The 15,607-nt window shown below is 39.4% G+C and overlaps 1 protein-coding gene across 3 annotated transcripts in view; it reads right to left on the bottom strand.

Moving 5' to 3' along the window:
* Nucleotides 1-15,607, bottom strand: part of RIMS2 (regulating synaptic membrane exocytosis 2) — a 257,498-nt gene that overhangs the window by 216,275 nt on the left and 25,616 nt on the right. For all 3 annotated transcript variants that reach the window (XM_053467729.1, XM_053467731.1, XM_053467730.1), the window contains one exon: nucleotides 2,597-2,807. In XM_053467729.1, coding sequence (XP_053323704.1) covers nucleotides 2,597-2,807 — 211 coding nt within the window. The remainder of the gene's footprint in view (nucleotides 1-2,596; nucleotides 2,808-15,607) is intronic.

Raw genomic sequence — 15,607 nt, 5'->3', positions numbered from 1 at the left:
TTGTGGCTAGACTATTCCTTTCGGCGTTATCGGGTAGTAGTCACTATGGGGTTGATTCTTTGAGGGCCTAGAGGTGGTTTTATGATTAGAAATGCATTAGCATATTTCACTCTGAACAATTATACTTTAGGGACCAGAACAAACATTTTCATATGCATTAACCCGTAAAGATATAAAGCATAAATTCCAAATTTCAAACCCATCTGGCTCCTAAAATAAAAATAAAACTAAGAAATGTAAACAAATGATGTTGGAGGTCAATGGAAATGAAACAGTTAAGGATGAAATCAAAGCTTTCATTGAGGCTTTTGTTTCACTGCCTGCCACCCCCACTGGGACGCTGGTACTAAAAGGGTTAAGAGCAGCTTCTGTTTTCCATCTGTATCTAAAATGATATAAAGGTAACAGCATGAAATATATTCTGAATAAATGAAATGAAATCATTACAGCTCTTTCACTGGCGGCCGATGTGGTGTGATTGGATTACGGAGCAGTGTGTTTTCTAATGGTAATTATCCAACATAAACAGAGATGGACTGCAGCACTAGGACATCACATTTCATTTAAAGTGAAACAACATCCCGTGTCAGGCTGCGATAACATTAAGGAAAAGTATGGAATCGTGCAGCTGCTATATTTACTGATATTTATTATAAATTTATATTTAGATATTCAGTTGAAATCACTTCTGCAGGATTCTCTTTATATTTCAGGTGACAGGACCATCATCCACCTACCTTACCATAGACCAGAAAATTGTGCTAAGAGAACGTATTTCGGAGCTCTGCTTCGATACATTGCGAGGTGGTCACATGGGAGCTACAATTGGGGTTTTTTGCCCCAAAAGCACCATGGCAATTGCATCATAAACGAAACCTCCTAATATTACATGCTGAATTTTGTCATGTTCCAAAATCTGAATTCATCATGATCTAACTCAGTTCTAGGTGGCACCGTGACTTTAAATAGTCCCTGGAATACGATATGCATTTAATCCTACAGTTTACAATTCTATATCTTGTACAATTAACCTATGTACCGACTATCGATAAACATGAGTGTTGCATATAGTATATACAGTTTATACCTTAGGAGACACCAACTTTTTAAATCTTTTTTTAGGTTCTCTCCCTAATTACTGATGGTTGTTAATTGGTTCAGGCAGACCTTGTAATGGTGGGATGTGTAGAACTGAAAGAACTTCAGGACAGGCAAGTGATTAGATTTTAAGGTTCTAAGTTGTGGCTCACTAAGACACTGATGTCAGCTGTCGATGAGGTGAACTTTTTGTAATGTTCACATCCTGTGGCATTAGGGTTTCTATATCAGCCATTTCTTCCCAGATACATATACATACCTGAGAACTACCCAGGGAAGGCTACACAGAGTGCTCCATATTTTGAGGCTAGCTAGTGGCACAGGGCTACCCCCAAATAACATGCAGTGGGCAGTAATTGGGCTCGGAGATGGGGCTAAAATGGGCATGGAGTATGCAGAATACGGGCTGGGAGATAATGTGACCACACATCCCTCTCCGGACCTGAGAAAGAAGAATCTGACCCGGAGACCCAGGGAAGTAAGGCTTTACCAGGAGACCCAAGGTAAAACCTGGAGAGTGCCCAGGTATGCACATTTCCCACTTGCTGCCCACCAAAGTGCTGCCCCCTGTAGTATGTGGGATGTATAAACCCACAGAAAGGAATCAGTCAGTTATACATCCCACACACTGCAGGACAGCATTATGTTATATGTTGATCAGCAATATGTGAAATGTATATATGTATTTGTTTCTGGAACAAATGGCCAATATAGTAACCCTACGTGATATCCTGCTCTGGGGGCATCAAATTCTATCAAGGCAACACTATCTTAAATACTGTGAATACACAAACTTCTGGTTCAACTACAGGTTTATTTTATAAAGTTACCACTCAGAAGATATGTTTTCCCGACATAATAAAATACTTTGATTTATTAAATTGCCGTACATATTTATTATAACTTTCAAGTTACATTAATCCCTTCATTATGTTTTCAAACACGTCTTCAAACTATTTTTAGCCAAAAAATATCCACACTGACATATTTTGTTCTACAGAGACTTCCTATTAAGGAATATTTTGTTTCAACTGTGATTTTTCCAAAAGCCACTAATACTTAAATTTGGAATCTATTCTGAAAGACGTGGTATTTTGTTTGATCTGGATAACAGCTACATAACAGATGCCAGACAAGCTGCACTTTAAGTGCCAAGTCCCTGCCTGTGTACGTCAGAGATAGCTACTAATGTGTTGAACCTTGTGATTTTTTAATATAGCTGCTAATTGAATTAAATCCCAAATTACGTACAGTAAATTCCTATTCAGACAATGTTCACTGGGCTATATTTAGTGTGTGGCTCTTTCATTGTGACTTTGTATTCATTCATGATTCCTCATTACACAAAGTGAACCTTAAATCTTCGGTTAGAAAGACCAGTACAAATCCTAACTGCTAAAATATATCTGTTTGCAATATGTTAACCTATACATCCCGCAAGGCTTTTATTATAAGTAGAATGGCTCAGCACATGTTTGTTATTTTAAGAAATCCTTACCTTGTTAGAGCGCAATGACACTCGTCCTCCGCAACGCGCACAGAATTTTGTTTGGCAATACGAACAGTTCTGGCCACAGCCGTCTGCGAACTTTGTTTTGTGGCAGATCCCGCACGTGGGGGCATCACTCTTTTGCTCCTGCTGCTGCTGGGCTTCCTCACCCATTTGTTTCACTTGTTCTTTGTACATTTCAAACTGCTGGTGCAATTTCCTGCAATGAGTAAAAATAAATATATGTGTTCGGTGTGTGGAGGGGGAAACAAACATTGATGCAGGCAATGCAAGATTCAAGAAATATTTATGGGTCCTACGCAGGCTTCAGAGTATGTAATTTGGATATGCTTTACAATTTTCAGTAAGGGCTATCAGCCACGTAACACACTGAACTTTCACCAAAAATGTAAAAGCTGGGACGAGAGAGAAGAAAGAAAAATAAAAAAAAGAAGAAAGAAAGAAAGAAAGAAAGAAAGAGAGAGAAAGAGAAGAAAAAAAGATAAGAGAGGGAAAAAAGAAAGGTACAAATAGAGAGAGGGAGAGACTGGGAGACAGAGAAGAAGGATGGAGAATGAAAGGGGAGAGAGAAGAAAAAAGGAGGGGGGAGAAAATAAAAAGATAGCAATAGAAATAGAAAGGGGCAGGGAAGAAAGAGAGGAAGAGAGAAGAAAGAATTGGAATATATATATATATATATATATATATATATATATAATACTAGTAATAATATGTTTATACTTTATTAATAACTCTAAATATATATATGTGTTTGCCTTACATCTCAAATATATCATTATATATATATATATATATATATATATATATATATATATATATATATATTGAGACTATATTCACGAAAAGGATAAGTTAGAGTTGAATTTAACCCACTCACTACACATCATGAAAAAGGTCCTGGGGATGTTCCTACTTCAAAAGGGTTAAACTGTATAATGCACACTTCAATTAGCTTAATGAGTGAATTATTAGAACTTTTATTGATTTAGCTATACATTTTATGGTGCCAACCAATCTCTTCTTCTACTAGAATCTGTCTGGGGTTTGCCATTCATAATGCATAGTACTCCCACTTGAGAAAAAAAACAATATATAAATATTGTTTGCTCATAGTAACTAGGTGATTTTATTATGATCTACAGGACTGGATCCATCTGAACACAGATGAAGCCCACCCATCCCACCTACCCCTTACAAGATATTGCCTTCTACAAAGAAATCACATAAGTACCTTTCTGCAAGTTCCTAGAGCTCATTACGTCTGAGGAATGTCAAATGAATATGACATAATTGCTCATATTGGTCTCTGTCTTATCACAACCCTATCTGTCTCCTTTTTCATCTTGTTTATTCACAAAAGACTAGATGTTAAATAATCCATCATTTTACTCCATGGGGAAAAGGTCATAATTAATACGTGGCTGCCTATGGAGTCTTTGATGTATAATTGACAGGTGTGGCGTGCTTACTGGTCAATGCATTTTTGTTCTCCCCAGTAATGTAATTAAAAGTGACTGCAAAAGGAAGTAAAGGATCCCAAGTAAATGTCTCATTCAAAACAAAGATGATAAAAATAGATCTTTTAAAATATCTTTTCTGTCTTGTACAGATGCCTGGGTGTGAAATCTTTTATTTCTGCCCTTTTCTTATAGCCCAGTGTCACTCTTACAGAAAATTGTAGTTCCATCGGTTAAGAAAAATATGCCAATTCGTTAAAAGGATGATGCTACCTCGATAAATGGTTAACAAAGAATAGACATACTCTTTGTAGCAATATCCGAAGCTATGGAATGATTACTTGTTACAAGAGGGACTGAAGAATATATTGTAGGAAACATGATTAGAGCAACAATTTCCTCCTATGTTTCCATTTGAAATTTCTAAACTTATAAAATAACAGCCCCACAGGCATCTGAAATATTGAAAAGGAAAAGTTCTTCAAAGCCATGTAAGGTGGAATAAGATAAAGAACTGGAAATCCATCCAGCCTTTGGACAGAGACAGAGGGTTGTCTCCGCTGGAGACCCACATCCCATTGTCATTACTGACATAAACATATGACTTCTCGAACCTCACAAAGTAAGAACGCTTTATTCGTTCTTTCAAAGAAAAGCTTTTAATTAACGTTATTCTCCCTCGGGATTCCGGAAGCTTAAATCAAACTGTTTTTGTTAGAAATTATTAATCCAGTGTCTATAAAAAAATATTTATAGAGACTTTGATTTCCTTCCAACTATGTCATTTCAATTAATGTGCAGAGAGATAAGGGGGTCTAATAAAGAATCACACGGGAGTTTGAATGGTAAATATCTGGGATTTTTCATTTTTGAGCATTAAGTACTTTAATGACATTATATTCTGGCAGTTTTCCCATCACTGATTGCAACCTGATTCAACCCAAGGTAGCCCTTCCGGTATGCAACAATGATAAATGTATTTTGGGAGTATATGACATATGAAGTAATAATAAATAATGTAACAGTTGGGAGTGCACAAAAAAGTATCTTCTAAATAAAATAGAAAAAAATATATATAAACATGAAGATAAAAAAAGGTTAATTCAAGGCATTTGGTGGAAGGTTCTGCGTCCGCTTAAGCTCCACATCTTTTAGTTTGATGGCACATCAACCTCACAGGTAGGGTGGATCCAGGGGGCCATAGGGCAATTGCCCACATCAAGAAATTCAGCAGAATGCTCTGGAGGGTAGGAATAAAGAGGTAAGTTCTGAGTCCCGGATTTCAAGGAGGAGGGGGTCCAGTGGGGTTACGTAACTTGCGTGACCCCGCGGTAGTAGCGCACAACTAAGGCTTCACAAGACAAGTGAGTCACAAATGTTGTTAGTGGGTGTATATGTGTTATAAGTGTGTGTGTGTGTATGTTATTAGTGTGTGTCTGGGTATACTAGTGTGTGTGTCTGGTTAAACTGGTGTCTGTGTAAGTGTGTGCGTGGGTCTGTGCATGTTAGTGTGTGTGTGTTTTGTTGTGTTAGTATGGGTGTGTGCATGTGTTGAGTGTCCAGGTCTGTTAGAGTGAGTGCTCTTCCAAAGATCACGCTCCTGATCTGCCACTGGTGACAGGGTTCATTAGTGAAACCTGCCGCTGGGGAGGAAAGCATTGTGAGCTTATAGGCACTAGCAGACCATCGAAGCAGACCTAGCAGTGCCGTCTGATGACAGGCAATGGCTGTCAGAAAAGTGCAATAGAAATATCCATTCCGTCCACTGAAAAAAATGGTCATCAGTGAAGTGAAAGTACGTTTGCTTCACCGACCTCTGAGAATAAAACGGCATTACCGCACCCTTGAAATAACCACTAACCCATTTCATCACTGTGTTAGAATTCTTAAGAAAACAGCCATAATTAATTTTCTTCACTTAACATGTTGAAACATTTAACTAATTATTACTGTGGTGACGCAGCATTATAAATAGATGAATCTTACATGGAGGTGTGAATTAGTTCTCAGATTTCTTAATCTGTGAACAATACAGAAATTTGGGTAACCAGCAATACTTTTCAATTAATAACATACGTTACAAGTTTATTTTTCAGTGGCACCACTAGTAGGGTAATCTGCCTTATGGCACCAGCCGCCATAAAGCAAATCTTGTGTTGTGTAGGTGCATGATGACATCATATTTATAATTGACACCAAGTGCACAGAAAACTGTTAAAATCCGGATGTGCCATATGGTGTACTGTTCTCTAAAAACACACAATTTTGCTATTATCCAGTATAATAGTGTCAGTGGTCCACATTAACAGAAGTTCCTTGATTGGACTGGGCATTTAAATCAATTAAAGGTCAATGGCTGATAAGGTTGTCTCTGGATACACATGACTGTACCTTAAGCCCTTCTATCCAGAAGGTAATCACACATTAAATCACTAGATAAGCAGGGTATGCACTGGCCCGCCAAGCAATTTGTGGTGTGCCCAATGGCCAGTCTGGGCTTGTCACTGCTTACGATGTACTGATGGTCCAAAAAAAGTATTTTAAAGGATTTATAGCCAAGTGGGAAGAAATCAGTGTTATGCTTGTCGCTGGAGAAAAAGTTGCCTATTATTATGAAAGAAGATTTTAAATGGTGTTTATACAGGTTCCGAGACATGGAAATTTGTATGGTTGCAGGTCAAACACGGGTTCAAAACACTTGAACTTGAGCTGGAACTTTACTGTGGCTGTGCTAAATCTGAGAGTATTCTCCGAGTTCCACAATCCCTCCCTCCTTTCTGAACGTTAATGTAATACAGGGTCACTAAACCAGAACAAAATTGCTTGGCTTCCAAACCAAGTATCTGTGATTAGAAACAGGACAGGCTTTATATAACTCACCCAATTAATCCTTTATAGGGAACTCAGTTCCCTATAAAGGAAAAAAGTAGAGGGGGGTTTCTCCTCCAACCTTTTGGGAAAATATTTTGAGAGCGTAAAATTGCTTTTCCTGCGTCTTTCCTACTATAGTGTACATTTTTGTTAGACCTAACAATTCTAATCACCATCCAAGTCTAAGAGTCCCTTTTCCATGTCTCACTTCATACTACTTTGAACTTTGACCTTGTTTACCATTTCTATCTACTGACCAAGACGATAACAGGCAAACATTACTTGTTTTTAACCAAGGCATATCAAAAGCGTGACCTCCATGTCCTCCAAATTTTAACTGTCTGCACCAAAAGAAGTCATTTTAATGATAAACCATTTTGATGATAAGACTTCTAGGACTAGAAACCAAGTGTGACTGCATCGTGTTCTATAATTTGTTCTGCCAGTAACTGGTATCACAAGAAGAGACCTGGGGGGTCCTGAAAAGCTTATGTTACATATTTTTATATGTTTGTCCAATAAGTAAAGACCTCTTTCTCTTCTTGGGACCAATATGAATCTGGGTCCCACCTGGCAATCAGCTCAGAAGCTAATATGCATGAACGCCAATGTACTCTGGGTTTAGAGCAACAAGACTTCCTTAGCATCCACAGATGGTCATTTGTGATACTTAAAGGCTGATTAATCTCCATAAACTATGTCGTTTTTTATTTTTATCTAACATATATACCTATGCAATACACAGCATTTATACAGCCAATATATAGAGGAAGGCAGTAAATGTGCTGCCCACATTGCACAGCCTTACAGCTCTCACGTAGCTGTCCTATTTAACTAGTTGCCAATAAGTGACTCCTCTCTGATCGGCCATCAGTGCTTTAGCACCAGCTGCCTTTGTCAGAGTCACCTCTGTGGACTTTTTTGTTTATTTGTAACAAGTGATCTGGTAAACAGTAGATGAAGTCCATCAAGTGGGACAGCCGGTATCATGTATGACAACAGACATTTATCCCTCTGCTCGGTTTTTTTATCCTGATTAAAAAGGAAAGCCACGAAGCTGAAAAAGAGCAGTATCCCAGCAGTAAAAGGATCCAGCATTGTGAATAATGTAATGTGTTCATGAATGTTGTACACCCTGCAGACTGAACTTATCCTAATCTCAAGCCGGTGATGTCAGAGGGTGCTCGGTTACCGTGCCCAGTAAGACTGGAACGTGTCCTATAATGCCTTCTCATTTCTGAATCCCTTCCCCCTTTTATAATTGTTCCTCCATTCAAGCAAACGTATTTTCAAACAAAAAAAAGCCCTATTTCTCAGGTTCTGAGCTTCTCTGTGTCACTTATAATATATATATGCCATGACTGCGTAGGCTATATAAAGGCTTATGCTACTGGAGTAATTTGAGTGACTTGCCAGAAACAATATCCCTCGTGGCGAGGACTGTCCTAAGTGTAATCATATTTCGATGTACTTAACAGCTAGCTTGGGAAGAAGTTATTTTTAGGTGTCTGTCTTGAAACGTTGCCATATTGTACAAAAGGTTGGACAAAGATATAGAAAATGTAGAGATCAATGAGCTAGATGTTATCCCCATTTAAACTCATAAAGGAGTTCATAATGTCGCAGTTTAAGTGTCTCAATGGTTTAATACAATCAAGCAAATACATTGGTGGTTATAAAGTTCTTTTACCCCGCTGAATCAGAACTGCTATTTTATGCAGAACCCCCAATATATTCACTTGTGTAAATGTGTACATAACATTAACGCTATACTCAAGCCATCACATTTACTTGAATGCATAAGACCGCTGAGTTTCGAGAACGCATCTCCTGTTTGTAAATTCGCATGCGCCCCAGAGCTGGCTCGGTGAGATTTAACAACATCTTAAAGGGAGCTCTTTCCTGACATTGTGTCCTCTAAAGGTTAGTGCTTTTCTCATCAAATTAAGGATTGTATAATAAAGTACCTTAATATGCATCCATGGTAGATGAGACTGTTTGGGGCAGTAGATTGTCCCTCTAAGAGGAATCATAACAGCCTCTACCTTCTTCATCTCCCACATGCCAAAGGATGCTCTGAAAGTCTCCTCTAGGTTTACATATGGAGACCACAAGATCAAATTCTTCAATGTCCACATCTGAACATGGGGCAGCTCTGACAACACCACTCTAATTCTGATTTCCCTTGTGCCATTAAGAATGAAGAGGAAAAAGAGTCCCAATGAACATTGTTGTCACATATTATAAAGTTTGAGGGTAAACGACAAGCAGTGACTTCTAATAATAAAAAGTATGACTTACCTTTCTAAACAAGAGCCTAAACATGGGCACTAGGGAAATTTGGTTTAAGGAAGCAGATAAGTGGAAACGTCTCCCAGCTGAAGCAGTGGAGGCTAATACAATGAAGGCGTTTAAACAAGCATGGGATGGGAATATGGCCCCTGACAACAAGACGAGACCAACAACTGACTACGGTCTGAGTCTTTACAGCAGGAATGACTGGTGGACTGAATGGCTCTCATCTGCCGTCAAATTCTATGTTTCTATGTTAGTCTGGTCATGGAGTTACTCAGGCTGCGGTATGTGTTTGTATGTCAGGGGAATGGCAAACATTGTTTTCCCACCATGCGCATTTAGGATAATTACTTTTAAGGCATTGTTAAGTGGTTTGTGTAGATGGTATAAAATTTGTGGTTTTAATGTCGGCACCGGAAGAGTTAACTAAGGTATTTCCCAATTGCCAGATAAGTAAATGGCATTGCCCATTTGTACAATAATGTTGTCTTTAATACTGTCGATTATTTGAGATGAAGACACATTGATTTTCTGCTGATTCGACTCGAGACACTGATTGCTTTTGTTTTCCCTGGCATTGCGGTTCTGTTGCATGCAGAGCTCGGAAATCAATAGCAAGGAAATGGGATTCTGCAGATGTCTGATTTGGTCAACGCTGCCTACATTACGCACAAAAACAGGGATCCTTAAAGCAGCAAGAAGGCATTTCGTTTTGTCTAAAATATGGCAATCGCTTATCAGAAGATGTGATCTGAAGAGCCTCCATCTTGACTTTTTGGAAAAATTCCCAATCTATTTCTACATACACTATTCATAAACACTTCCATCTGGCATCACACATCACGGCCTTCAAAGCAGCCAAGTGCGTGTAAGGAAAATGTAATAGTCACAGAGCCTCTTTTCAGATATTAATTAATACATTTTAGTTACTTAATTAGGGCAAGCTGATCCTCTAGAGCTTCATGACCCATCTCAAGACTTGTTACTGTTGTTCCTGTTTGTAATGGGTACATTCCTGCATACCTCACAGCAAATTGGGACAGCCGTCTTGGGGACTGTGGCAAGAGGTGAGACGGTGCAGGGCTGGAGGCTGGGCCACATGTCCACCTTACCCAAAGAGCCACCTTGCAGCATTCTTCTTTAGAGCTTTGCGAGGTGGCCTTTGTAGGATCTTCAAAGTTGGTCTTTTCTGCAACAACCCAGATCCTCCCCTGAATTTACTGCTCCCTCGGCAGGTCAGGAGAGAGTAAAGGATCTCCCCGACTGGCCAATGCATGCAAAAGAGAGACAGTGGGGACTGTTGGATGTCCTTTAACCTCTATGTTGACATTTAGAAGAGAAGACACGGACTGGAAGAACCATGTGGCAAATAGGTCACATGTCCATAGGCATCTGGGGGAAGGGCCAGAGGGGGCACTTGCGCTCCCTCCCCCCTGGAAATTCAAAGAGGCACACTGGAGCAGCAGCAGGGGGTGATAAACAAAACAACTGGGGAAGAGGACGTCACCGAAAGTGCCAACTGAGGTCAATATGGTGGCGATTGCGGTGACTTCCCTCTTCTGATTCTCCAATCAGTGCAGTGGACGCCACTGCAAGCACCGCCATATTGCCGTCAGTTCACATGACGGCGCTTGCGGTGACATTCTGTCTTCCGATTGCAGAATCGGGGAGCGCCACCATTTTGGCGGAAGTTGATGGGTTATGTCTGCAGAGATGTGGACGAAGAAAGAAGATTAAGGATTAGAGTTTGAAGATACAATAAAGAAAAGAGAAGAGAAGGGTGTTGATAGAAGATTAAGAAGAAGAATATGTGAAAGCAGTCGGCAGAATTGGAAGTGGTCGGCAGAGAAGGTAGGGAAACATTTAGGGAGCGTGAGAGAGAGTGAACAAGAATGAGAGTGTGAGAGTGTTAATGAGTGTTAACGAGAGTTAATGTGGACACCAGGCAACAGATTTCATTCACAAATTAAAAATGCCCTGAATGTTCGGCCAAACCAAACGGGCGGGGATCAAAAATTTGTACATGTCTAGTTACTAAAATTTGCCTTGCACCAGAAAACCTCTCTCCGGATGTAAGGAGGTATTGAGGTGGGCGATTGTTTGTCCATTATGTTCTAGAAGGATTTAGTACTGGGTCACTTGGCTAGATTTGCCTCTCAAATTGATGGTTGCCATCTATCTCATGGGAATTGTCTAAACCATCCTTCAATACTGTAAAATTACAATCAACATAAATTATTATTTTTTATTCTGAAATGAACTGTAGATTTGGGCTTTGGGAATTAGCTGCTTACTGATGAACCTTATAATACCATGAGCATTAAGAACCTTTAAAAGCAGAACAAGTCATTTTGGCCAATCTTTAGGGACACATATAAAATTCAGATGAAAAGTGCTACATCTGCAGTATGTATATGTATAAACTCAGTCAGTTTGTCAGTTAACACATCCCATCTCGTAAAAAAGACTCCAGTGCCAGTGGGAGTCCTCATTTGATTTTTTTTTTTTGCCATTTAATAAAATGAGCAAAGGGGGATTGTGTGTTTGTGAGTTTCAGGCGAGGACATGCAAGTTCACATTAAACGTGCATGCCCTCGCATGAGACTCAAAAAGTCACAGGCCTTTGCAACCTCACTCCACTTTTTAGAGAATAGGCTCAAACCTTATTTGGTCCTTGGTCTCATCTGAGATTCAGGATTGCCATATGCCTTGTTATGTTTAAAATTAAATCACTGTATTAACCTCTACCACTTCAGCTTAAAGGCTGTTTTACATATATACCACCCTCTCCGTAAAGTAAAACTTCCTTACACGACATCTAAACCTCTGATCCTCTGGCCTCTTGTTCTAACATTTTTCTTTCTTTGAGATAAACTTCCCTTTCTGTACTTGGTTAAATCCCTTTATGTATTTAAATGTCACATCTCCCCTCTCTCTTCTCTCCTCCAAGCTATACAATATCAACATCATTACTTACTTAATGACTTCTGCTATTCACATTCTCTCTAACCCGAGAGTTAAGTAAGGCAGGCCTGATCATCTGACACAATCTCTAATGAGAATCATGATTTCAAAATTCTGGACAACATGGTTTTTCATTCAAATATATAACATTTATACCATTTACACCCACAAGAAAAAAACCATGCAGAACACAGGCTACAAGCACAGGAAGGACAGCACAAATTCATAGCAGAAATGGCTTTGCAGGCCATGCAACTGAAGCAAGGTTTGTATAAAGCATTCAGCAGGGTCATGGTGCTATAGCAATGCTGTATTATAAAACATGGATAATCCTGCCCCTGTATAGGGCTTTATATCAGGGGCGTACCTAAAGTATTTGGCAACTGGGGCGGATCCTGTATGTGGCACCCCCCAACAAAAAAAAAATAATGTTGGCAAGAATATTTTTTTCACAACTGAATGTCAACTGGAAAAAAATAAAAATCTGGAAAAATAAATTATTAATAAAATTATTAATTTAAATAAATAACATTTACTGAACAGATATGGTACTGCGTAATTCCCACCACTATACACTGAGCCAGACATTGACGTGGTAGGCCTCTGCCCCTAAAGAAGTCTTCCTGTGCCACCGCTGCACATTTAGCAGCCTGCCTGTGCCACCTCTGCCCTTGAAACAGCCTGCCTGTGCCACCTCTGCCCCTGAAACAACCTGCCTGTGCCAATTTTGCCTCTGAAGCAGCCTGCCTGTGCCAACTCTGCCTCTTTAGCAGCATTCCTGTGCCAAGTCTGCCCGCTAATCAGTCTGCCTGTGCCACCTCTGCCCCCCTAATCATCCTCCCTGTGCCACCTCTGCCCCTCTAATCAGCCTACTTGTGTCATTTCTGCCCCTAAACACTAACTTACTCACTACTAACTTCATTCATTCACCCACTCACATCATTCACTCACTCTCCCGCACCCCCTTACCTTGCAGATTTCAGTGGTCCAGGGGCCGGCCGAGCATCACTGGGGGGTCGTGCAGACGTCTACGCGGCCCGATGCCCCAGGGCAGCCCCACCCCTTTTGTTACGCTACTGCTTTCTATAATTTCTGCTTAGGGAACAGCCGTGATTATGTGACTCCCATAACTTTACTCTCTGCATGCCACAGGGATCAGAATGCTAAAGAACAAGCCACGCTTACACAAAGCTATTATTGTAGGACTTTATCCCAATCTGTCCTTGTGCTTTTTTTGGTTACACAATTTAGTGCCTTTGGAAACTCCTTTTAAAATGTATCATAGGTCCTTATCCTTTACGTCACTTTGTGATAAGCTTATATGTATGGCAGGAATTGCTATTAGGAGAAAAAATAATATTAATTTCTAATATATATATTTTTGGTAATTTTTATTATAATTTTGGTCTTATAATAATATTTACACTCAACCACACGTGTTGGGTTGTAATTGTTTTCTACAGAATAATAGCAGCCTGTGGATATCCAGTTGGAGGTCTATCCAGACAGAGCAGAGCTTGTCATGCTGCTATTAGCCATGAACCTATTCTTGTCTAAAAGGTACTAAAGAACAGATGGTTTCTTCCTTTGCTTTTATTGTTAGACATAGTAGTGGTTTTCATTGTACTGACATTAACAGATGCCAAAACCTTTTCATAAACGACAAAAAAGGATGTTCAGTCCTGTAGTTTGCCAACCCTCACGATGATTATCAAATCCGATTCTCTAAATAGGAAACCTGCTTCTGCCCGCTCCCCGTGGGGCACTTGGATAATAAGTGTTTATACCCATGACAAACACAAGCTGCCCAGTATCGCTTTTGTGCCACTGATACAATGACCAGATTAAGGAGTCCTGAACATCTGATATTTCATTTTGTTTGTCTTCTCTATCATATTTCCGGTTTGCAGAACATATTGACAAAATATGTAATCTGTACTAATCTTAAAATACTAAGTAATGCAAAAGAGATTACATGCTGACGCCATGTAGTTTATAGAGGCTGGCATTAACTGGGAACACAAAATCTGTTCAATATTTGCCCTCTGGCTGTAGTTACAACTCTCAAAGTGCTCAGCCAGCCTCTTTTGATCGCCCTTGAATTTGAGACAATGATTAGGAATTAAGAAGGAAAAAAGACAATATTAATTTTCTGTTGTTAGCCAAACTATTAGAGTATTAACAATACCCCAAAATAACTGCACATGTCTCTTATGTGACCCATAACACACATGTGTTGGTTTGCTAATGTTGCATTGTATGTGCTGATGGCAAGAGAGACAGGTTTGGTCGCTCTTTACTACCAGCGAGGTTCACAATCCGTAGAGATGAGAAATTGCTCAATGAAAGGGACGGTCTACTGTCGCTTACAGCCTTATCAAAGAGTAATGCGTATTAAAGTGGCAGGATCAACAGGAGAGCTTTCCTCGCATGTGCACCGAGGGTAGGGTGACCATATCGGCCATGTTTTCCAGGACACATATAATTTTTACATATTGCTGACCAGCCCAGATGAAATGGTGTCCTGCAGTATGACCAATGTATAATTAATTGGCTCCTTTCCATTAGTCTATACATCGTACATAGTGCAGGGTAGCACTTTACCTGTGCTGGTCATCAATATGAAAAATATAATGAAATGCGGAGGGCTTTTTCCATTCAAAAATTTGTTATGCTCTCTTACACTTTCTCATGCTCTCTCACAGTCTCATTCACTTTCTCTCATTCTCTCACACAGTCTCATTCACTCTCTAACATGCTCTCACTCGTGTGCACAGAGGCTCTGTCCTTTTGCAGAAGTGCTCCGGAAAGTTTTGATTAACAGAGTTGATACTGGGGAGAAGCAGACAAAGAAAGAAGACAGAAGAACAAGAAAAGGCAAGAGAAGCGGAGCTGCGGAAAACAGCTCAAGGAAGTAGTTGCTATAAAGGGTAGGGAGATATTAAGAGACAGTGTGAGAGAGCGTGAGTAAGGGTGTGAGTGTGAATAAGCAACGAAATGCAAAGGAAAACATGGAGCTCTCTGTTTCATTTTGCTAGGGGTCGCTCCTTATTTTCAGATACTTGTACGATTTAACGAAATTGCCAAATTTCTTCAAAATAAAATTTGTATGAATTTAAATGCACAAGTCTATGATCTACTATTTAAAAGTGATCAAAAAATGATAATCATACTACAGTTAAAAAGTTAAAAAGAAACTTTTCACAATAGATTTATCTTAATATTGTGTAACACACAATCGTACATTAACTGTGTATATGTGATCAAAGTGTATGGATTCTGTAGTTGTACCGTTAAAGAAGATACAGATAGAGATCGATGTAATTGATTATCCTATCCTAGCGTTTCTTGACTTATGGACAAGTGAAAAAATGCTTTCTATATTGGGAACAAAGCAATTGTTTTAGATACA

This window comes from Spea bombifrons, chromosome 5 (genome assembly GCF_027358695.1).
Source record: "Spea bombifrons isolate aSpeBom1 chromosome 5, aSpeBom1.2.pri, whole genome shotgun sequence".
Lineage (NCBI taxonomy): Eukaryota > Metazoa > Chordata > Amphibia > Anura > Pelobatidae > Spea > Spea bombifrons.
Note: the sequence above shows the minus strand (reverse complement) of the source record. Positions and strands in the feature narration are given on the sequence as shown.